We start from the raw sequence: 24537 nt of genomic DNA on the forward strand, positions 1-24537 counted from the left end.
TCATCAATTTATAAAGCGGAAAAGGGCCAAAATTATCCCTGAACTTTGAAAAATAGTTTATTTATACCCTTCGTTATACTTTAGTGTCAATTATACCCTTACCGTTTTACTTTGGGCCAAATATGCCCTTGAGTATAATGAAGTGCCACGTGTCGGTCTTTCAGTGGCATACTTATTTCCGTTTTTAAATCTTTTTTTTTATCTGTTTTTAAAATCTTTTTTTAATTTTTTTTTTAATCTTTTTTTTTTAAATCTGTTTTTTTTAAAAAAATTATATGTTTTTAAATCTATTTTTTTAATCTTTTTTTAAAATTAAAGATTAAAAAAATAGATTTTAAAAACATATAATATTTTTTTTAAAAAAAACAGATTTTAAAAAAAAGATTTTAAAAAAGATTTTTAAAGATTAAAAAAATAGATTTAAAAAGCATATAATTTTTTTAAAAGAAAAACATATTTTAAAAAATATTTTTAAAGATTAAAAAAAATAGATTTAAAAACATATACTTTTTTTTTAAAAAAAATAAATTTAAAAAAAAAAAATTAAATTTTTTTTTTTTAAAAAGATTTTAAAAACAGATAAAAAAAAAGATTTAAAAACGGAAATAAGTTGGCCACTGAAAGACCGACACGTGGCACTCCATTATACTCAAGGGCATATTTGGCCCAAAGTAAAACGGTAAGGCTATAATTGAACCTAAAGTATAACGAATGGCATAAATAAATTATTTTTTAAAGTTCAGGGGTAATTTTGATCCTTTTCCATTTATAAAATTACTCTTATAGAACAATACACTAGAGATGGGGTCCATATATAACTAGAGGAGTTATAGGCATTTTAGAGTTTTTTTTTTCATTGAGTGTTCGGAGTCCATGAGTTCTACTTAAATTCGAATCGCACACTATAGGCCCATTTGAGAGTGACGCTCCTAATAGAATTTTTTCAGAATTAAATTAAAAAAAAACAAGAATGAACGGGATGGACCTTGAATATATAAAAAATTCTATTAAAAAATGACTTTTCTTTAAATGAATTTACGCCGCAAATTAAATATTTGATGCATTATCTTCTTATAATTTAATAACGCATTTATTTACCTATATAATATAATTTCTTTTAAAGTAGATGACATTGTAACATTAAATTCGCACCTAAAAAAATTAAAGACACAAAAATACCAACAACTTGTTATTATGTGTTTCAAACCGTTCTTTAAAGAAAGCAGTTTCTGTTTTATACTCGAAAAACATAATAAATAGTGAAACAGAAATGTAGAAGAAGCAAAAGAAATAAAAAAAAATCGAGCTGCCTACAAGTTATTTGTGTGTCCTTAAGTAATTATAATCTCTTCATTGTTGTCAATGATTTGGATTACTTAATCCCAAAATTGAACAAAAAAAAAGATATTTTTTTGTTGTAATAGCGGCAATGCAAATTACAGAACTCAAACAAATTCAAAAAGCAGAACAAATCACACGAGACTTAAGTTTTTGTTTGAATATGATGCACAAAAGAGAAGAAGCTTTTCAAATTTTCAGCATGTAAAGTGAGGCAAAATCTCTGAAAAATTATAGTCAATAGTTGGACATGAATGACGTGTCTATTTGGTCGTGAATTTTGAATTTAATTTTACTCAAAAATAATATCAAAAATTGGAAAAATAAATAATGAAAATTTAAAATATAATTGTCGAGCAGAGTGATCAACAATAACAACGTGAGGAAAGACTCTCTTCTCAATTTGTTAATTTTTTATATTTTTTTTAACGCAACATACAAATGATAAATCACTAAATCTTATCGATCAAACAATATATTATTGATGATAAAACAACAAAGATACTAAATTAAGGTATTTAACATTATTAATTAAACCCCATAATACATAGGAAGCATACGAGGTTTCACCACAACTTCCAACGGAGTTTTTTTAACCGCGGTAAAACCCGGACCTTCGGTCATATCCACCGGTTCATTATTCGGCGTCTCAAAATCAAATGCTTGAACCAAACGTGCAATTGAAAGATAAGTCACTTGCATCGCCATAGTAATTCCAGGACACGATCGTCTACCAGAACCAAACGGGATAAACTCTAAATCTTTACCATAGACATCAACTTTTGCCTTAGTGGTTAAAAACCTCTCGGGTAAAAACTTCTCCGGTTCTGGCCAAAATTTCGGGTCTTTTTGAAGTTTCCACACATTTACGAATAATCGTGTGCCTTTAGGAATATGATAACCGAGTACTTGACAATCTGCCAAGGCTTCGTGAACTAACATAGGTGATGGTGGATATAAACGTAATACTTCTTTAATTGTTGCTTGAAAGTACGCTAAGTTTTTGATGTCTGAATCTTCAACCCAACGATCTTTGCCAACTTTTGCGTCGATTTCTTCTTGGACTTTTTCCAGTACATGCTTATTGTTTAGTAAGCAGGCAATTATCCATATCAAGTGAACAGCTGTGGTATGTGTAGCATCTGAAACTATAGTCTGCGTCCAAAAACAATAACATACTAATTAGTTATACTAAATTGATCGAGATTGTCCGTGTAATAATTTAAATTAAATATGTATAAGCAAAAATTATGTTTAACCATCAAACCATATCATCGCGGGGCCCACAAATGACAAAAAGTAATTACAAAATAATAATTGTGTCTTGATTTTTCAATTATTGGTAAATTCTTGTTTTGGTCCGTGTAATATTTGGTTAAAAATATTTTACCTTTATTTTACTAAATTGTGTGTTTTTGATCCCTTTTAAAGGGAGTATGTGATATTTAGAGTATTTTTAGAACTATATCACCTTGAATAATGGAGTAGAAATACAAAATTGAATGATTTAGCACTTATATAATTTGTTAAATTTATGTAAATTCGCAATTTGAAGGATTAAAATGCACAAATCAATTAATTGAAAGTTTGATCATGTGGTCAACCAGAAATTGGAAGGACCAAGATTAGAATTTATCAATATTTTAGGAACTAAAAGTGCCAATATCCTAATAAACTATTAATCTCTCTATTTCAGTTTACGTGCAATATTTCCCTTCTTAGTCTATATCAAGAAAATGAAAACTTTCTAAATTGGTAAACAATTTACTCATAAATTTTTCATTTTATCTTATTGACAAATTTTTATACCCGTACAATATTTTGATATGTTTAAGACAACATGTTTTCATTTTTTTTTTTTTAATTCTTAAATTTAGTGTGCAGTCAAATTAACAAAGCAAGATCAACAGTTGAAGCACAAACCAACATAAAATAACAATAACATATTCAGTATAAAAATAACAAATCATACTGAAAACAATAGCAATAATAAATAATACGATAACTAAAGAAAAAATAAATAACAAGAGTAACACTAAAATTGAAGAATAAGACGTCGTACATACCAACATAGTAGCTTTGATAATGGTTTCCCTTGAATAACCATACTGGAAATCATCCTTATTTAACTCTGTTAACATTATATCAATCAAATCTTGATCATCATCATCATCATCAACATTATTCATCTTTCTATTATTAGTATGATCATCTAGCCAACGTTGAAGAATAACATCCATTTCATCAGCTATACGTTTCATCACCTTAATATTCCCTTGTAAATCTAGCCATTGGAGTAATGGAATTGGAAATGCATCCTCTATACCAACTAAAGCTAAATAATACATTGTTTCGTTGAATGCTTTTCTGAAACGTTCCGCTTCTTCCTTCTCCTCTTCTTTATTATTCACCTGGGATTCACAATTTCAACTTTTCAATTTCAAAATCTAACTGCCACATCATTTATTAGGTTCAAAACTTTAATATCAATTATCCTTTTTGGGGACTCTTGTTTAGTGAATGGTCTTTTTATTTTTATTCTAACTTATAATATATATACTTTTTAGACTAATGATTCCTTTTGAAAAAAATTGAAAATGTAGTGTTAGAAGTTAGTCTGGCAAATGGGGGTTGGGGCTCAATTGGGTGAGTCGAAATGGGATAATTAGTTAATAACTGGGCGGATTAAGATTACTTAGATTGAGATGAGTTAGGATTAAAACAGGCTAAAAACGGATCAGGATGCAACCCACTCAATTATTACTAATTAAGTGTTAATTTCCTTGTTTTCTCTTTTATAACTACTTAAGTACTTAATAATATTTTTTAATTATAATTAATAGTGTATGATGTATCAAATTAAAAAAAAATATCTTTTTGAAAATATTTTGATAAGGTTTTTTGGGCGATCAATCCGGACTATGTACATATCAATCCAACTTTTAGATAAACTGAAATGGATTGATTTAATATGAATTGAGCTAATAAATTTATGGATTATTTATACTGATTATATGAATCATATTTTTATGAGCTATTTTACCACCTCTAATTAGGAATAAGTTTCTCAAAACCCATAATTTAAGCATATACCACAAATTATATATGCATGTGAAACACTCTAAAAAGTAGTGTTTTAAATTCATTAATTTTAAATTTTGAATTTATCTCTACATACCTGGCTATATCTCTTTCCACCAATCATCTTCACCGTTATGTTTAACATCATATCATCAAACCAATGGCCAATATCAACTTTAGTAGGTGCATTTTTTGATTTATTAGCAACAAAAAGTGTGTACAACTCCTTGATGCTACTCTCCACTTGTGAAATTCGAACATGCTTTAATCTCTCCAAACTCTTACTCGATAGCAAATTATTGACCACCAATTTTCGAACCATGCGCCAATAAGGGCCATAATTTGCAAATGTAAGATTTGCATGATCATAGCCAAGATACTTGCAGGAACAAGTTGCTACTCTATTAGCTAAGTTCTTGTCTTGTGTCGTAAAACATTCTTTTATTGCTTCATAACTACTCACAATGGCTATTGGGAACATTCCTTGACGGACGGTGAAAACTGGCCCATACTTATCTGCTAGAGCGGCTAGTGTATGGGCCAGAGGAATTTCACCATCCGTGTTGCTCCTATTGCGACCGTCTAACGTGTCACTTAGGATTTGAGGAAGGTGGCCTATAATTGGCCAAGCTCCCGGAAGTTGTGGTGGGGGTGGTCCAAATTTTTTGGTATTTTTCCAAGTTTTTGCTTTTTTTATGAGGAAAAATAGGGAGGCAAAGACTAGAATTCCAACAATGGCTTCAACGTGTGAAAGAATGTGAATTTCCATTGGACAAAAGAGAAAAAAATGATTGAGATGAAAGTACCTATTAGACTAAAATTATTTATATATTGTTTTTTGAAACCTTATGTGACCACCAATTATGAAAATTGATAACATCTACCAAAGAGCAATAATTCAAATCTAACCTCTCGTGAGTTGTGACTATAGATATTATTGAAAAAACAGTGTAAGTAACGCAAAAAAACAACAAACAAAAGGGATATTTAATGATAATAAATTTTTCATTATAATATTTTATTGCCGTAAAAATATTTAACGGTAATTGAGTTAATTTTTCAAAATTGCTAAAGTCTTTAGTGACATTTATATAAAGTGATGATTATAAATACTCATATTTATTATTGTTGCTAATATAATATAGTTATTATATTACCGAAAAATAATTATTTCGCAAATTTGTTTATTTGTTGCAGTGCTATGACATTCATGCACTCTTTTGCTTTGTTTTATTCTTTTCTCTCTGGCCAGTAATGAAAATTGAAGAATAGACAATGGAGTAGGTTGTGTTTTGTTTCTAAATATGCATACATTATTAATTTTAGAGATAAGTGTCAAAAATACACCTAAACTATCATTCTTTTTTGTTTTCATACCTCAACTATTGAGAGTGTGAGTTTCATATCTAAACTATTATTTCTCAGTTTGAGAAACACACCTTATTGTGTGTAATACACTCTCTATTTTTTGAATTTTTTTTGCCCCATGGCTAAAATATTCTATATTAATAAAAATTAAATAAACTATTACTATTAGTTCAAAGTTAAAACTCTCTATTATTTTTTAAAAAAGCAAAATTATTTTTTTTAAAACGAAATTATTTTTTTTAAAAAAAGTTATCTTTTAAAAAAAGTTTAAAATATTTTTCTCACTCGTGTGTATGTATTTAATGCAAAACGAGAAAAAAATTGAAAGCGGAGGATTAGGTGTGGAAGGATAGAATTTTTCAATATATATATATAAATAAATAATATCTCAATTATTATTTGAAGGGGGAGGGGGAAGATGAAGTAAGAATTTTTTTTTAAAACTTTTATAAAAGAAATTTAGAAAATAAAAATAAAATAAAAAAATTTGAGGGGGGGGGGGGGGAGTATGGTGAGAAAAAGTGTTGGTGTTGGGTAATAAAAATATTTTATATATTTTTTGAGGGTGGGATAATAATATTTTAATATTTAATTTTAACTATTTTTAAAAATTTATTTAATTTTTGTCTAGATAAAATATTTTATTTATGTAGAGTGTGATGTGATAAATTTTTTAAAATGAAAGAGAGTGTAGTACACACATCATGATGAAAATAAAATAAAAGAGAGGTATGGTTTTCAAATTAAGAACTAATAAATATGAAACTAAAAAAAAGAAATAATTTAGATGTATGCCGATAATTGTGCAATCATCTGAAACTTTGAATGCTTCCAGTAAATAGTCAGTAATTATTTATTATTGTTTTTCATTCAAACTTTTATTTCCAATCTTCTCATTTTGTCTTTGTCCAAACAATTAATTGTTTATATAAAGTGATAAATGGCATGCATGGACAATAATTTAGTCAAAAAAATATTAGTATTATAAATTAATGTCAGTCCTTAAAAATCTGACTGTTCAATCGTCACCTTGATCACACTAATAATTTTTGTTTTAAAAAAAGAAAATTTGGGCTATGGGATGGAGAAATGGAGAAAGGAATGATAAAAATAAATCGAATCGGAGAATCAAACACTCAACAACAAAATACCAACAAAATAAAAAAATAGATCGTCAACTAGAGAGTTTCTTATAAGATTTTCCTATCACACTAATAATTCCCTACCATATGGTGAAAAAAATCGCATATGATTTGTCCACTATTTTTTTTTGTTTTAATGGAGCAAAATAAATATTTGAAAATGTTGTTACTGTCAATGATAATGTTATCTTTCGAGGGCTACAGAGATAGTTGGTGTAATCATTTGATCTTTTGTGTTTTTCAAGAAGATTTTGCGAATAGGTTCTGACAAAATGATTGATATTTGAAAAATATATATTGGGATACAAACAGAGAGTGCATCGTTTAATTTATCATATTTTCAAATAATAGCTAAAAAACAAACACACCTACCATTATTAAACATCCAAATATGGGTATTGAAATGCTATGCACGTAATACTAATAAATAAATAAATAAATAAATAAAAGACATAGAGCGCCTAAGACAACCGCCTCTTATATGAAAAATTTATATTTTCTTCAATATTATTAATTGTATGTCTAAAATAAAATTACTTATAAACGTATTATTGCTTTTTTTAAAAAAATGAGGTCCCTTAAATTAGAGGACCTAAGAGTACTCCTTTTTTGTAAGCTTGTACAGCTGTCTTTGTTGCATAGAATGTCACGTAGGACGAATATATTTATTTATTTAATTTTATATAAGTGTAAGTGCTTACTTATACACATTCAAAATTACAGAACATAAATATCAATAAAATTAAATTAAATAATATATTTATATATTATGCCTAAATAAAATCATATGCTTCAACCTTGAGCTCAGTTCTTATTATGATCACAATCGGATTCTTAAAATTTTCGTTTACTCGATATTCATTACTACGTCAAGTTGTCCTCACTCCAATTGGTGTCTTGAAAGTGCGAGGGCATTGAGTTTATCATACGTAGATTCGTTCTGAAACAAAAGTTTGATTTTATCTTGAATTATTTTTTATGTATCAACTTGGCAAAAAAAACATTCAAACGATATTGCGGTTTCTATTTTAGAGTCCAAAGTTACATCGATTATTTATTAAACACTGGCTCTTAATTCTTAAAGTACAATTTTCCTTTTAAATATAAAATATGAAAGGAAAAAAAAAGTTATTGAGTACTGCTATTGATTAGATAAACATTATGGATGTACATGGATCGGGTTAGTTCGGATTTTTTACAAACCAAATTAAATCATTTGTGTCGGGTTATTAAATCTATAAACCAAACCAAACCAAATCAATAAAAGTCGAGTTTTTCGATATTAATTTTTTTCGAGTTTTTTCTGGTTTCTCGGGTTTTTCATAGTATCTAATAAAAAGCACAGAACAGTACTTCATAAAAAGAATTCTAGTACAAAATATCAACATATAAGATGGAGGCAGAACACTATTTGAAGTTTTAACTTTATAATATAACTTTATAAGATGAGTTTTTTTTGTATATTATTTAGATGACTTCTCAAATTCAAATCTAAATGTAAGAAAGAAAACAAAAATTATGAAAAATTTTAAAAAAATATTTATAAATTATATTTTAATAAATATTTTTATGTATAACATAATTTAAAAGTAGTATATCTATAATCGGGTCGGTTTGGATTCGGTTTGACTCTTTTTAGTTAAAACCAAACAAACTCTATAATGGTCGAGTTTTTTTTTCAAACACCAAATCAAGTTAAACCAAATCACTAGTCGGATTTTTTTTCGATTTGATTCAATTTATCAATTTGGTGTGGTTTATCGATTTATCCTGTACAACCCTAATAAACATGGAGGCTGGAGCTCCTTGGAAGATAGTAGTTTTTTTCAGTGGCGGAACCATAAAATGACACCTTGTTGTTGGTAAATTACACTGCTTAATTAGTTCAGAATTTTAGTTTTATACTATATATTGGCTCCCCTATTTTTACGTGTGTCGATTCTTTTTATATTATGATACTTTTAAATAAAATTTCTGACGCCACTGCTAATTTTTATAATGTTTGTGATAAAATAATTCCATTTGTCGTCTTCATAAAATCAAGATCTTATTTTTTAATACTATATCTTCTTTTTTTCCATTCAATGTCACCGTATTGGGACCCAATTATAATTAGATTCAAGAATTGCAGGGCTGTGTTTCCAATTAAATTTTCTCTATTATCAAGTATTTAAATTCAAAACCTCGAATTAAAATTGAAGGTATATATTCTACTACAACTCATTAAAATTGTTTTGTTGGATACTGCGTTTTGTAACAAAAATCTCCAAGCGAATTCATAAAAGACATGTTACAAAATTAATAAGAACCTGGTGGAAATCTCTTTAAACGTACAAATATACTATTAGAGTAATATCAACATTAATTATTGATAAATTAATTAATATTTGATTGAGTGAGACTGCTATAGATAGATAATTCTTTTATGACACTCTAATTCTTTCAACATCGGCAAAAACACAGGAGATCATGTTGGATATATAAGTAAGCAGATTTTGCATCCTAGTAACGTGTTTTAAAGCTATTTTAGAGTGAACAATATCACTAATGGACTGAGCCGTTACATTTACAAAGAGTGCGCCAGTATGACAGTGAATATTTACCTTAACATTTAAATATTTGGCAAGGACCACTATAAAACCAGGCATGAAGAATGGTGCATTCTTAATTCTCTACATCACTTATACTTTGAGAAAACTAAAAAATGGCATCTCTGGTCTCTAGCTGGGCTTCACAAGTGAACTCTGTGCCTGAAAGGTATGTGGTGCCGTTAGAGAAAAGATTGAATGTAAATGTCCCTATTGGTAAAGATATTCCAGTAATTGATTTGTCAGATCCTAATTCTGCTCATATAGCTCAACAAATCATCAAAGCTTCTCAAGAGTATGGAGTTTTTCAGGTAATATTTATACTATCATGTCATATAAAATGTAGTTGCATGATACGTATATATGTTGCTGGAGGTAGTAGGTACTCCATGTAATTAGATTAGTCAAGGTGCACGCAAATTGGCCTAAACATCATGATTATATATAATAAAAAAAAGTAATTGAAAGTAGTTTTACTTAAATATCCACTTGTTATCTACGATACAGTCAAACATCTCTATAGCAACGTCGTAATTTGTTCTGATATGTTTTGATTGTTATAGAAAACATATAATATAATATAGCATGAAATATCAGTTCCACAGAAAACATGATTTGTTATAACAAAATATTGTTATAGAGGAGGAATGTTATATACAAACTATATATCATAAGTAACTTGTTATAACAAATTAAATTAAACTGATAATAGTGTACTAGTTACACTGTCGATGTATAAATTAAATCGATAATATATAGTTGTGATGAATTTGTTAGTGTTCCACATCGGCTAAAGGATGGAAACTTGGACTCCTTAATTATATGGACAATCCTCTCCTCGAAAACTATTTTTTGCGATTGAGTTGGGGCACAAGATTCATTTCTTGACAGAATTCTCTCTCCGCTAATTATATTGTGTATGTAATGTTAGTTGTTGTTTTATGATCTCATCAGGTGATTAACCACGGAGTGTCACAAGAGTTGATTGGTGATGTCCTTAAAGTTTGTGGGGAATTTTACAAGTTGCCAATTGAGGAATTGGAAAAGTACACTGAAGAAGAAGAGTTGAGTGAATTTGAGCCAAATCTTGACCAGAAACCAAAGCTTTATATTGAAAAGGAATACAAGCCTAAGAAGAATGGTAAAAATGACAAGGAAGTCATTTTCTGGAAAGACACTTTTGCTCATTGTACCCATCCTACCAAACAAGATCGTATTAATTCTTGGCCTGAAAAGCCAGCAAAATATAGGTAAGCATTAATATAATATCCCCTCTATTTAATATTGTTTGGGATCTATCCCCTCAATACCTTTCGAGTTGAATCTATCGCATAGGGTTTGCCTAGTGTGGTTTTCAGACTATTACACAGTAAAAAGTTTATTGGTGTACACAAATGAGCTCACCATAGAGTGTTCACCCAAAGGCCAAAGACTCCGATGCACTTCTGATAATGCACACTTTATATCCCCAATAAATCATAATGTGCACATTTGATCCCTAACATATCAACTAGCTAGACCACAGTTTCAAAAGTATATTGTTTTTTTATTATTTTCCACTTATGTTTGATATTCGCTTTGAGATTCGACTATTATATCATATATGTTAACAGGGAAGTGATTGGAAAATACGGGGAGGGAGTGAGAAAGGCAAACTTGAGAATCATGGAACTAATGTGTGAAGGATTGGGACTTGAAAAGGATCACTTTGCAAATGAACTGAGCCATATTCAGTATATAGCCATCAACCTTTACCCAAAATGCCCCGACCCGACTGTAACAGCTGGAGCCGTGGAACACAATGACGGCGGAGTCCTCAACTTGCTTCTACAAGAATTAGGCGGCTTACACGTGCGCCGTCAGAAGGATGGACAGTGGTTTGCTGTTGAGCCCATTCCTGGTGCATTGGTTTGCATCAATGGCATGGTTTTGAAGGTACCTATTTGAGTTACCGAGTTAGAAATTTATTTTTATTTTTTTAAAAAAGGTAATACGTTCAAAATCAATTTTATTATCTTTTTATTCTCAAAAAAAACTAAATAAGAGTATATTGATCGATCCTTCTAATAAAATTTAGAGTATATTTAATCATTCTCATATGTTATTTTTTAAAAAAACAGTTATTTGATTCAACGACTAATTTTGAATTCAGGTGATAAGCAATGGGAAGTTAGAAAGTGGAATACATAGAGTGGCTACCAATTCAGTGAGAGATAGAATATCTGTTGGATGCTTAACTAGCCCTGCTTGTGGTGGAGAATGCATAATTGAGCCTGCTAAAGCACTTTTAAGTGAAACTAATCCTCCTAAATACAAGCCATTCTCATACACTGAGTACTTGAAGATTTTCTTCACTGACTCTTCTGAATTTGAAGCTGCACTCAATCCATACAAAATTTAAGGGATAAATTGATGTGTTTCTTGATGTTGGGATGCCAACATTAATCCTTGAGGAAGTAATTGTCATGTGTGTGTTTTATGTTATGTTTTGAATTTTTCAATAATTCCATGTTACTTATAAGTATGTATTGTACTTCCTTTGTATCGCTATCGAGTTTGTGATATGAATAAAAAATTTCAATGATTAAAGATGTGTTTTGAGTAAATTATAAGTTGAATTAAACATCTATTTTTTACTTTTCTTTGCCTCTCATTTATCGTGTTTTGCTCCTGAAAGTTGCACAATAACTTTGAAAAAGGGCGATCGATCTTGACCTTTTAAGGTTCAAAGTCAAAAAAGTGTCTATGAGACAAAGTTTGTTTAATCTTAAAGCTTAAAACAAGCGGGGTCAAAAGTTCAAGACAATATCTCTAAAGTTATTTCATATATTATTTAAGTGATTGAAGTAGCAAAACTTTATTACAAACCTAATTTTTCGACAAGAAATAATTTTTTTCCTTTTTTAGAAACAATCTAATATGATTGACATTGCTTCAAAAGATTCCATTTTTCTCACAAATAAATTATACAAATTAAAGTAAGATAGTACTGTCTTTTTCGTCAATAATTGATTATATATTCCAGAACATACAAATTGAAATTAAGTATATAGTTTCTACTTTTCTTACTAATAGAAAAATGGCAAATGCTTTGTAAATAAAGTAAAAGTCAACGGATTTGTGTTATTGGCGTGATTTGTTGGCATGTTCAATTAAAGAAGAAATACCATATTTTGGATGAACTTGTTTTAAGTAATTTATAAGTTGAAAACTATTTATAAATTTTAAAAAAAATTATGAAGAAAAATACCTTTTTAATAAATAATTATTGATTTTAGCGATATTTTTTATTTATTACCATCTACAGCAATACATAGTAATATTATAATATATCTGTCATGTATTAAAAGTGAATTATGCATGCAATATAAATGTATTATAAGTGTTTTAAAATATATTATGCTTGGTTGATAAGAAATTGATACAATGTATTATAAGTGTATTAAAGTGTGTGATAAATATATTATCCATGAATAAAACTTGTATTATATGAGTTTTATAAATTATTCTCGCTAATATGTATTAAACTTGTATTAAAACTGTATTATAAATATATTATAAGTGTCTAGTGGAAAAAAATATTATTGCTATAAATGATAAATAATAATAATAATCATTATTATTATTATTATTATTATTATTATCATTATTATTATTATTATTATAATTATCATTATTATTATTATTATTATTATTATCATTATTATTATTATTATTATTATTATTATTATTATCATCATTATTATCATTATTATTATCATCATTATTATCATTATTATTATCATTATTATTATCATTATTATTATTATTATTATTATTATTATCATCATTATTATCATTATTATCATTATTATTATCATTATTATCATTATTATCTGTAACGACCCATTAGATCGTTTTGAGAATTGAAGCTTTTTATTTCATAAAAGACTCATCCCGTAAAGTTTTAATGGGTATTTTGGACTAATTGATAACCATAGTTATTTAGGTGGGGGGTAAATTTAAATAACCAATTAATTAATGGGCTAAAGTGGTAATTTATTTAATGTCCTATACCACTTGTTCAATACATATAAAAATATATTAATGGAATTTAGCTTTTATTTATTTATTAATTCATGATTAGTTGCCCTAAGTAATTAGAAAAGAGAAAAGAAGAGAAGGTGATTACTGCTACGGCGTGGAACCCAAATTGCTTCAGGTAAGCATTCCATAATACAATTGAAAATTTTGTCTCTTTCTATTAAAAGATTTCAACTAGTGAGGGAGATGATGCAATATCACATGATATGGTTAATGTTCATTGGGCCAAAAAGAAAAAAAAAAAAATGGAAAGAAGACAAAGTGTTACTTCCTGTTGAATAATTGTATATAAGAAGCCTTAATTTCTGTAAAGGTGTAAATGGGTAGAGGACATTATATTATAATATTAAATTTAAATTGTAAAAAGAACTTGGAAGTTAGCATGGGTACTGTTGGAAATTTTCTACAAGATTTTGGTCAATTGAATAATGATTATAGGCTAATATTCAGGGTGAGCTATCCTTCTAGCTGATGATGAATTCTCTTAGTCACGACATGATATCCTTAGTGTTCGGACACGAACTATGTCACTTATTTTATTTTAGTGTTTGACATTCTAGACTTAGTATTTTAGAAGTTAGATGTCCTTAATGTGATGACTTTCAGGTTTTGGGGAAAATGTATTTATTTGAGCTTCTGCATTATTGTTATATTTATTAGTTGGGATTTGTATCGTTGGTTCTCCCACCTAGGAGGTTAAGTGTGGGTGCCACTCATGGCCCATTTTGGGTCGTGACATTATCATTATTATTATCATATTATCATTATTATCATTATTATTATTATTATTATTATTATTATTATTATTATTATCATTATTATTATTATTATTATTATTATTATTATTATTATTATTATCATCATCATTATTATTATTATTATATTATTATTATTATTATTATTATTATTATATTATTATTATCATTATTATTATTATTATTATTATTATTATTATTATTATTATTATTATTATTATTATTATAAGAAGAAGAAGAAAGTCAACGGCCAAACATAGAATGAGCTTCTATAAAACCAAGAAAATTAAGTTGGAAAAGATGTACTTCAATATATAAGCATAAAATGGATTCAATAAAGAGGTAATTAACACAAATTCTAATGCTTAATTCTCTTGTTAATTAATCCATCGTTATACTAATTCGTTTCTCATCGATCTTATAATTATTTTTTATTCTTTTCATCTTAATTTATATTTTCATCTCTTTGCTATTTCAGTAGGTGAATCATATTAGTCATTTTACTAATTAATTACATTACTCAAATAATTTCTAAAAAATAGAAGTTTCTTTTGTTTTTTTTCTGGGCAGCAATGAGGATGTTTCAAATGTTGATGTGATTAGTGCAAAGGATCTGCTCTCTTCAGGTCATACTTACTTAGATGTGAGGTGAGTAATTAATTGAAAAGTCTTTAAAAAAATCTAGTAAAAGTAAACTAATTTGCATTATATATATTTTAGTAAATTTTAGTGATTTTATTTCATTATTTTGATAAAGGCTTGTTTTTTTTTTAATTTCTTCTTGGATTTACAGGACAGTTGAAGAGTATAACAGAGGACATATTGATAAAGCCATAAATATTCCATACATGTTCCTCAATGAACAAGGTGTTTTTTTTTTTTTTCACTTTCATTATTTTTCTGTTTTTTTTAAACTTATAAACTGTTTTCTAGTGTGAGCCATTTTTTTTTCCACTTGTGAATGCTATTAGGAAGGGTAAAAAATCCAGATTTTCTTCACCAGGTCTCTTCAGTGTGCCAAAAGGAAGATCATCTGATTGTGGTAAATAAACTTATAAAAACCTTTGAACTTTCTTCTTAATGATTTTAGTTAGGTTAATACTTGTAGCGATAAAAGTTTTTTACACCATCAGTATACATTAACATGTTAAAGTAGTTTACTTGTCATTTATAATCACCTTTAAGTATCTTGATTTGTGTAAATATTATTTATGCATACAAGTTAAACTCTTATTTTGAACAACTCTCACAGTTAATGCCAAATCCATGAATCTATAAACTTAAAACATAATGATTGAGTACACTAACAAGACATTGTGATCTGTTTTGAAGGGGTGCAACAGTGGAGGAAGAGGACTTCGAGCATGTGTCGATCTCCTTAATGCGGTTAGTGAGCCTTTTAATATTCCATTCATACCCTCAAAAAGGACAGTTTGGTGCATAAAGCTTATACGAGCTGCACATTAACTAAAAAGTATGATGTAGACAGCCTATCAGTGGCTGAAAGTTAATTTATTTTTTTTCGATTTGAGTGTAGGGGTACAAGGATGTAAGAAATTTGGAAGGAGGCTACTCAGCATGGGTGGATAATGAGTTTAAAGGAGATGATCAAACTGCTCAACAGTTCAAAACTGCCTGCAAATTTCGTCCATGAGCCAACAATTGAATACTCACAAGAATTATATAATTTCTAAGCTTCAAGTTATTTGTATTGATTTGTAATAAAGAAAAATGGCAAATTTCAAATAAACATATGTAAAATTTCTGTTACATTTTGATTCAAGTTGTTGTGTGCAGAGGATTTGTCAATGTTGTCTATTTGATCACTCCTATAATTTATGTGTGCAATGCTATTCTTAGCAAATTTTATATGGTAGTCTTAATTACCTCTCTCACTAACATAAATATCGGATAACTCTGTCCACTAATATTTGAACAAATAAAATAAAAATCATTGTAGACCTAGTATGTTTATCTCTGCTGGATTTTAATCCTGAAACCTTGTTGTTTTCATGAATCCACCTAATTGATTACTTTTTGACATCTTTGAATAGGCTTAGGAATGAGGTAAAATGCACAACTTAATATCCATTTTTGCAGCTCGTATAACCGAAAAATAACCACTATATTTGAAATTTGAAACTATATATATATATATATCAATGAATATTTTCCATAAATATGATCGAAAAGTGACCAATATATAAACTCTATTTTCACAAATATTGTTCATTCGACAAAATTCGTATTAGACGACACCCAAGCAGGCTTACAGTGGCCAAGGTTTCTTCTATCAAAGTCCATGCTTAAAATTTAATTAATTAGCATTAACATTATACAATTCGAGTTTTTGATGTCTTTAATGGAATAGTAATTGATGGACAAACTTAACACTTAATTGGAATTTCAATGTTTTTAATGGACAAGTTGTTATTAATTAATCTGTATTACTAAAATACTAAGAATAGAAAATTTGGAAGATTTGGTAAGAAATTATAAGGTATAAAGAGTATTTTCAAAATCGGAAAACTCAAAATCAGTAAAAAAAAAAGAATGTAAAAATATTTTTCTCATGAAAGAAAATTAAGCCCACTGAATGCACAGTGTTTCCTAAAAGAAATTATTTTTCTCAAGCACCCGAGGTTAATGGAATATATCCTCCCATGATAGAACGATCTTACTCCCCGGTGTATTGATATCTAAATCGCGGTGCCAGCGAACTACTCAACCCCTCTATTTATACATAATAAAGGGTAGTATGAACATGTGTTTATTGTGCCTTATCAGAAAGGTCATAACCCTTTGAAAAAGTCACAATCTTTCGAAAAAGTTACAACCTTTCAAAAAGACACAACTCTTTAGAAAAGTCACAACCTTTCAAAAAAATCACAATTCTTTATTTTCCATTCACATTTTTTAAAACCCAACGCAATGTTGCTTAGACACCCAATTAATTCACCATTGATTTACTCATTTCATTGGGGAAAAAAATAAAAACCAGTATAATGAATAAAACTAGGCGTGGATTTAATTTAGTTTAACTCATATCACGTGTAGTTGACTCGGTGGCAGCTACGCTTGTATCAATTGATATATGTAAATCCTAACTTTTTCTTTGGGTTCTAAATTTTACAAAAGATAGTTTCTTGGATTTTAAACAAATTATCCACATATATTAAGTAGATTTTTTAAATATAAATTTAAAAGATAAAATTAAAACTATTGAATTTTGATGAATTCATAAATGTGTGCTTGTAGCTTCGTCTCTCCTTCCGATTCAATTATTTTGTATGTTGATTGACTTTGAGCTTTTATCATACGTGTGTTTGACGTTTACATGTGAATTGTTTACATGTAGTGGCTAAGAAATTCAATCATATATTATTTGCTTGAATGTTGGTGTTAAAAAAAGAAAAACAAAAAACTACCATTTGTTCAATTAATTATAAACGGCAAGAAAGTCAAAAAGAGAGGTGCACATGCACCTTCTAAGAAGAAAATGCATATTTTATGTGTTTCAAAAGTTGTTGCCTCCTTTAGCAATTTTTGACAAAAAAATGCGTATTTTACATAAAAACACATATTTTACGCGTTTCCAATTTTCTATTAATAGAGGGTCTCTTGCCCTCATTTAGATCATCCCACAAAAATACAATTCAAAAGAGTAAGAACACAAAGAGAGTTATACACCAAAATAAATATTGTAGTCTTAAGTGTCATTTTTTGTGAGTTATTCATTTTACAAGAGAGAAGTGTTTATTGTTGTTTTCTCCTTGTATTTGAGAATAGTGTACTCTCATATTATCATAATAAAATTATTTTACCCCGTAATTTTTCCCTTCTAATCCTTTTGTCCAATTTTTTCCTTTTAGTAGTGCTGTTTCCTTAAACTACTTACGACTTAGTTTAATTAATTATTTGAGAACATGTCAGAAGACGTGCGTCATAAGTCGACCATATTTAATTAGAAAAACATATTTAAACAACTTAATGCCTATTTATTATAATCACCATAATCCATCCAGTACCATTCCATAGTTTTTTAAAAAAAGTTTCGTCAACTTCAATTATTCAAGAACCTGAAAAAAAGTCAACTAGGGACTCAAAAAAGATTGGAACATGCTTAATTAGATTTAATTTCTTGGAGCCAATAATTAATCAAGCACAAGTAGTACTATGGAGGAAATACCAGTAGTTGATGGAATTCGAGCAACTTCGTTGAGGATCAATGATTGTCCGTCACCATTACCATCCGCTATTACTACTACAACTACTCCTCAAAAATACTTTATAAGCGTACATTTCGTGCAAAAGGTATTTAAATTTTCTTTCCCATATTCTGTATCCAAATTCCTTCACAAAATTGATGTTATGCTCTTGCTAATTAACTTGATTGAACACAAGATTTGAATCCGTGTGTGAGATGAGCGGGTTGAATCAAATTTTGGGTTAGTGATAGAGTATTAACCTTCCAAGCTTGCTCGAATCAAAATGGATCGAGTTATTCAAGATTTTGGATTCATGAACCACTGTCTGATCGTCTATCATGTTGAATTGTGTGATTATATCATCTAAACGCAAAAAAAATATTGTTATTATTGCAGTTGATAGCAGAGCTCGTGGGAACATACATGTTGATATTTGCTGGTTGTGCTGCTATTGTTTTGAATATAAACAAGGACAACGTTGTCACACTACCTGGAATTGCCTCTGTTTGGGGACTTGTTGTCATGGTTTTAATTTACTCTGTTGGTCACGTCTCCGGTGCACATTTTAACCCTGCTGTAACCATTGCATTTGCCACAAGCAAAATGTTTCCATGGAATCAGGTAAAACAGAACGAACGTATTAATATCATCATAGCGTTTATTATTATTATTATTGTTATTGTTACTACTATTGTTGTTGTTGTTGTTAATACTGAATTATATTATTGTGTAGGTTCCGGCCTATATTTTGGTACAAGTCGTGGGATCCATTCTTGCGAGTGGATCCCTTCGATTAATATTTAATGGCAAAGAAGACCAATTTGTAGGAACAGTTCCAGCAGGAACAAATTTGCAAGCTTTGATACTTGAGTTTATAGCCACATTTTATCTCATGTTTGTCATTGCTGGTGTTGCTACTGATGATCGAGCTGTTAGTTTCATTTCACTAGTTTATTTCTCAAAATATTTTTACACTATCAATAGAATTTAACGAATAACGCGTTAAATTAAGTATATCTTATAATTTTGAATTGATGCAGATGAAACATTTATCTGGGGTTGCAATTGGAGCCACTGTTTCACTTGATATATTGTTCTCCGGGTACTTCTTTTTCCATTTCAAGTTCATGTTTTCATTTGTTGTTATTGTTTTGACAAAAATATATGTCTATTTTCAATTAATACAAGAAATTTTTTGTTAATAACACTTGGTCCGGGGTCCCTAAATTATTGGTGAATTCTATTCTTGGTTCTTGTGATTAATTATTTAAAATGTATGTTTTATGACCCTTCGTGTAGAAACTATGATGTATTTAACCAGAAGCGGATTCAAAATTTTGAATCTCTGGGTGCCACATTATTTTGAATAATAACATGTGGCAGAAAACCCAACATAGAGTAAGAAATTACTTAATATTTATTAGCAAATTTTCATACAAAATTTAGACTTGTTATGTTGGTTTAGTTAAAATCTTACTTACAAGAGTTTTAGGGTTCTAATCTATTTATTCACAATTCTTTTTATAATAAATTTGCTAACGATGTCTTGCATGGTTAAAAAAAGTTTAAGAAAATATACCCCACAACAAGGCTCAAACTTAAACCTAAGTTTTAACCACTAACACCACAAGACACATTATTTCTAAGAGTGTCATGTTTAATATTTACATTTTCCTTATAGATATATATATATACAAATATACATATATGGAGTAACAATATAATATAACAAAATACATGAGTAATTAAGTACTGAAATTGGAACATTTAACGCTTATGATAAATTTGTGAATATTCAAAAGCAATGGAATCAAAACCGCACACAATTTAGTTGATTGAAGTTTTTATGTGCTTAGTCAGATATCTGAAGGATGATTTTGTTGAAACACAGACCACTAACAGGGGCATCATTGAACCCAGCAAGGAGTTTGGGACCAGCAATTGTTACAGGCCACTACAAAGGGTTATGGATTTACATTATTGGGCCAACTTTGGGGGCCATTTTTGGTGCTTGGACTTATAATCTTATGAGAATCACAAATAAGTCTTGGTATGAATTTATTAAATCTTCATATATTGTTCAAAATATTAGATTCTGAATCCGTAATTCAAAACGTATTGCGAATTTAGTGCTAAAAATTTTAAAGATCTAACTCATCAAGTTCAAATTCTGGATCGACGAACTCATATGATATGTTAAATTCTAACAAAACCTTTAACTATATGACTTTGATTGTTTATCTTATATGTGTTTGAGGGGTTAACTTCACGTATGCTCACTCAACTTTTGATTTTCTCTTATGAAGGGGTGAAGCTGTGAAAGATAGTTCACATTCACAAAAAGCTATAGAAGTGTCCTCCAAAGACAATGTTATATGCAATTGTGGTGAAGGGTGGTCATGTATTGTCTCCAAGACTGAAGAAGCAGAAGTAGGCAACGTCTTCTTTGAATGTGCTGAAGGTTGCCTTTGTATTGTTGATGAAACAAATACTCTAAATAAGCATGTATATGTATATGAAAAGACTAAAAGAAGAAAGAGTTACAAAATGTATATTTAATTACGAGGTCTTCAAATCATCATTGTAATATTGGCTTATGAAAAAACGTGATTGTATTTGACTATTTTCATTATATCTGTATTTCAGAATGCACTTTTAAACTTTAGTAATTAAGTTTTAAATATGAAGCAGCAAATAGTTGTTGGGGCCATGTACTATATAACATATACTTTATATGACAGGGTTTAGGGTTTAGAAGGGGGGTGGGGTATGGACCAATTGTGTACCTAGTCTTAACACAGAGAGATAACTAATGTACCAACTCTCCTAATTTTCAATAATCATATCCAATACTTATATTAAATGGAAAAATATTCCCAACCAAGTGATTGCTTTCACATGGCCTAGATCTAAAATTACTTTTTAAAAGGCGAAATTAATCGGTGACCCCCTATAGTTGGCACCAACTTTCACTTAGACACCTCAACTAGGCTTTGTTCATTTTAGACACTTCAAGTAAGGCTCCGATGTGTTATTTTGACATTTTTTTGACAATCACCAAAATATATTAAGTGTGTGTAATGCACTCGTCTGACGTGTCAAAAACAACAAATTAAATAAAGACACGTGACATATATATATAAAATAATTATAAAATAATGACTTTTGAATAGAAAAAAATGACCAATAATTTGATGACACGTGACATTTTTTTTATCCAACTAATAATTTTCTTAAAAAATAAAAATTAACAACTATTAACCCCACCCATCACGTCGTCATCTTCTCCAACCCTACCCACCCCAACCCCAACTGCTCCCCTACCCCGCCGTTATCTTCTCCAACCCCACCCACTCTAACCCCTCCCCACCCCACCAAATCTTCTTCTCCTCCAACACCCACCCAACACTATCCATATCATCTAAAGAGGAAAAAATGGAGCTATAATGGCAAACAAAGATATAAATCAAATCGGATCAAAAAATCTAACGAACCTCCATTTTTTTGGCAAGATTAATACAAATCTAAAATTATTTTTTTTGAAATTGTTAAAGAATTCAAACATTAAAGAACCCACAACAAAATTCGAAGTCCAATTAAAAAATAAATGGGTTATTCTCCAATTTCTCAGATTTCTAAGAACAACTTCAACAATACAAGTAGTAATCTTTGAACCCAATCATCAAGTTCTTGGTTTTTTGATGAATCAAGAGGCTTAGTGAATATGTGAACTAGTCTATCAACGATTCTTGAATCGTCTGGAGAGATTGGGGGAGGGAAATTTATGGGTTTTGGGCAAATGGGTGTTGAAAATAATGAAGAAAGATTGTGTTTTGTAAAAGGGATTTGTAAAATAAAACACGCAATGAAGAAGAAGAAGAAATGAAGAAGAAAAAGAAGAAGAAAAAGAAGAAAAAAAAAATTAAGAAAAAAATGTTTTTCACGCGCTTAAAATGGGTGCAGCACACGCAATGTGTCAAGGTAGCACAAAGTGTCAAAATAATACATCGGAGCCTTACTTGAGGTGTCTAAAATGAACAAAACCTAGTTGAGGTGTCTAAGTGAAAGTTGGTGTCAACTTTAGGGGATCACCGATGGATTTCGCCTTTTTAAAATTACGGAAGGAATCACATACATAATTCAAGGTTGGAGCTAGCTAGTGTTTAAGATATACATGCAGTCGAACTTAATAATTTTGATTTAAATTTTAAACTTATTTTTTAAAAATTCATTTAATAATATATATTATTAATTTAGAATGTAATAAATCTGTTTGACAATTAAATTTCAAGTGAAATCCAAATTTTTAGAAAGTTATTTTTATTTTTTTCAGTCCAAATTACTCACAAAAATTTAAAAATTACTCTAATTTTTATATATCATTTTTCACTTTGAAAATAAGAACTACTACTTTTTTCAAATATTTACATTTTTAGCTTAAGTCATCGATGACCACTTAAAATTGTCCGTATATTTCACTTAAACACCTCAATTAGAACTATTACCTATTGAACACCTAAATTGTTCAAAACGAATACCTATTAAACACAAAATGCTGATTTAGCAAAAAAAGTGTTCTTCACTTTCCTAGGACACGTGAAGCAACAAAAAAACTTACACTTTTTCTTCTTCCATCGAAACTTGGCATTATAAATAACTTAAATTTTTTCTAATATTTTTTAAAATAATAATTCTTAATAAAAAAAAGAAAAAGAACCCACACCCACCCTTTCAGTCATCTTCTTCACCTCATTTAGTTTTCATAGATAATTGCATTTTGTCTCCATTTTTTTATGTTTTTTCTTAATTCTATTTCTTTTCAATCTTTATTTTTAAAAAAACTGAATGAATAAATGGAATTTGCAGAAAGAAAGAAGGAAGAAGAAAGAAATTTTTGGACATCGAAATGAAAAAAGTTATCCATGCTCACTCATCTCCATTTCAGCCACCTCCGAACAAATATAAATCATCATTATAATCATCGCAGTCATATTCACTATTTCTTTTAAAATCAGTCAGAAAAAGAAAGTAATAAGAAATTCTTTAAAATTTCTTCATCGATGTAGTAAATGGGTTTTGAATCTTGAATTGAAGAAGTTATTGTTGATATTACCATCATTTTTTCTCATTGTTTATAAATTTTTCTCTTCCGTTTCAAAAGTATCATCTATTGATGGAGGAAGTATTGCATTATCAATCCTTTCTCAAAGTCAAAATCACTTTTCCTATTAAGCAATAATAGATAGAAAATATATTTGAATTATTTATTTATTTTTTAAAACATAAAATTCAGCATTTTAATAATTTTGGAGCCAAGTGGCATATGTCATATTTTAATTGTCATTTTGCCATGTCACTTCAAGTGTATCACACGCTGTTTACCTTTTTTTTTTGCTGGTTATTGAAAAAGGTCTAATAGAAACAAGTTTTAAATTGTTAAAAGTGTTCAATAGATAAAAAGTGTCTAAGTAAAATATGCGGATAATTTTAAGGAGTTGTCGATAACTTAAGCCTACATGTTTTATGGCCAAACACCGTTTTACTAAGTTTAAAAGAAGAAAACAATAATTGCAATGTCCTATTAGTCATCACCACATTTTTCATCCCTCTTTAAATTTAATGGGGGTGGATATATAATAATGTACCGATTATTACGGCTCAAATTTCTAAATATGGTCCCTTAATATTCATATCTAGTAGTACTTATGTGTGTGAGGCCGGCGTTTAGGTTTGATTAAAATTTAAAAGTGAATCCTATACAGTTTAATTAAATCGCTTTCAAAAGATAGAAAGAGGATTCCTCATTTTTATAGGAACTTTTATTAGAAGAAATGATATCTCCAATTATAGCTCATTTGAAATAATGCACACAAGCTAATTCATCCCATTGATGGAAAGAAATCCAATTATAGCTCATTTGAAATAATGCACACAAGCTAATTCATCCCATTGATGGAAAGAAATCCAAATATAG

General features: G+C 28.9%; 4 protein-coding genes across 4 annotated transcripts; 3 read left to right on the top strand and 1 right to left on the bottom strand.

Annotated features, from left to right (window-relative positions):
• Window positions 1–1840: 1840 nt before the first annotated feature.
• Window positions 1841–5201, bottom strand: LOC129900491 (nicotine N-demethylase CYP82E4-like). Its single transcript, XM_055975477.1, has 3 exons — window positions 4517–5201; window positions 3405–3749; window positions 1841–2493 (listed from the first exon to the last, which is right to left on the bottom strand). Exons 1-3 carry the CDS (start codon window positions 5186–5188, stop codon window positions 1870–1872), a joined length of 1641 nt encoding a protein of 546 aa, XP_055831452.1. The 5' UTR covers window positions 5189–5201; the 3' UTR covers window positions 1841–1869.
• A 4385-nt stretch (window positions 5202–9586) lies between these two features.
• LOC129899366 (hyoscyamine 6-dioxygenase-like) lies at window positions 9587–12115 on the top strand. The gene is made up of 4 exons (XM_055974311.1): window positions 9587–9828; window positions 10472–10767; window positions 11131–11452; window positions 11670–12115. The coding sequence occupies exons 1-4, from the start codon at window positions 9634–9636 to the stop codon at window positions 11916–11918; spliced, it is 1062 nt and encodes a 353-aa protein (XP_055830286.1). The 5' UTR covers window positions 9587–9633; the 3' UTR covers window positions 11919–12115.
• A 2516-nt stretch (window positions 12116–14631) lies between these two features.
• On the top strand, window positions 14632–16166 carry LOC129900722 (protein HIGH ARSENIC CONTENT 1, mitochondrial-like). Its single transcript, XM_055975743.1, has 6 exons — window positions 14632–14697; window positions 14926–15003; window positions 15149–15222; window positions 15327–15397; window positions 15688–15741; window positions 15893–16166. The coding sequence occupies exons 1-6, from the start codon at window positions 14681–14683 to the stop codon at window positions 16007–16009; spliced, it is 411 nt and encodes a 136-aa protein (XP_055831718.1). The 5' UTR covers window positions 14632–14680; the 3' UTR covers window positions 16010–16166.
• A 2232-nt stretch (window positions 16167–18398) lies between these two features.
• Window positions 18399–21160, top strand: LOC129900439 (nodulin-26-like). Its single transcript, XM_055975411.1, has 6 exons — window positions 18399–18669; window positions 18960–19184; window positions 19297–19494; window positions 19604–19665; window positions 20455–20613; window positions 20870–21160. Exons 1-6 carry the CDS (start codon window positions 18532–18534, stop codon window positions 21120–21122), a joined length of 1035 nt encoding a protein of 344 aa, XP_055831386.1. The 5' UTR covers window positions 18399–18531; the 3' UTR covers window positions 21123–21160.
• The last annotated feature ends 3377 nt before the right edge of the window (window positions 21161–24537 follow it).

Source organism: Solanum dulcamara, chromosome 8, assembly GCF_947179165.1.
Source record: "Solanum dulcamara chromosome 8, daSolDulc1.2, whole genome shotgun sequence".
NCBI lineage: Eukaryota > Viridiplantae > Streptophyta > Magnoliopsida > Solanales > Solanaceae > Solanum > Solanum dulcamara.

Coding starts and splice junctions, on each gene's coding strand:
- LOC129900491 (XM_055975477.1), bottom strand. CDS start 5,188: ATGGAAATTCACATTCTTTCACACGTTGAAGCCATTGTTGGAATTCTA. Junction 3,750..4,516: donor GTGGAAAGAGATATAGCCAG/GTATGTAGAGAT, acceptor TGTGAATCCCAG/GTGAATAATAAAGAAGAGGA. Junction 2,494..3,404: donor TTATCAAAGCTACTATGTTG/GTATGTACGACG, acceptor TTTTGGACGCAG/ACTATAGTTTCAGATGCTAC.
- LOC129899366 (XM_055974311.1), top strand. CDS start 9,634: ATGGCATCTCTGGTCTCTAGCTGGGCTTCACAAGTGAACTCTGTGCCT. Junction 10,768..11,130: donor GAAAAGCCAGCAAAATATAG/GTAAGCATTAAT, acceptor ATATGTTAACAG/GGAAGTGATTGGAAAATACG. Junction 11,453..11,669: donor TCAATGGCATGGTTTTGAAG/GTACCTATTTGA, acceptor TTTTGAATTCAG/GTGATAAGCAATGGGAAGTT.
- LOC129900722 (XM_055975743.1), top strand. Junction 15,004..15,148: donor CATACTTACTTAGATGTGAG/GTGAGTAATTAA, acceptor TTGGATTTACAG/GACAGTTGAAGAGTATAACA. Junction 15,742..15,892: donor GTGTCGATCTCCTTAATGCG/GTTAGTGAGCCT, acceptor ATTTGAGTGTAG/GGGTACAAGGATGTAAGAAA.
- LOC129900439 (XM_055975411.1), top strand. CDS start 18,532: ATGGAGGAAATACCAGTAGTTGATGGAATTCGAGCAACTTCGTTGAGG. Junction 18,670..18,959: donor GCGTACATTTCGTGCAAAAG/GTATTTAAATTT, acceptor TTATTATTGCAG/TTGATAGCAGAGCTCGTGGG. Junction 20,614..20,869: donor AGAATCACAAATAAGTCTTG/GTATGAATTTAT, acceptor TCTCTTATGAAG/GGGTGAAGCTGTGAAAGATA.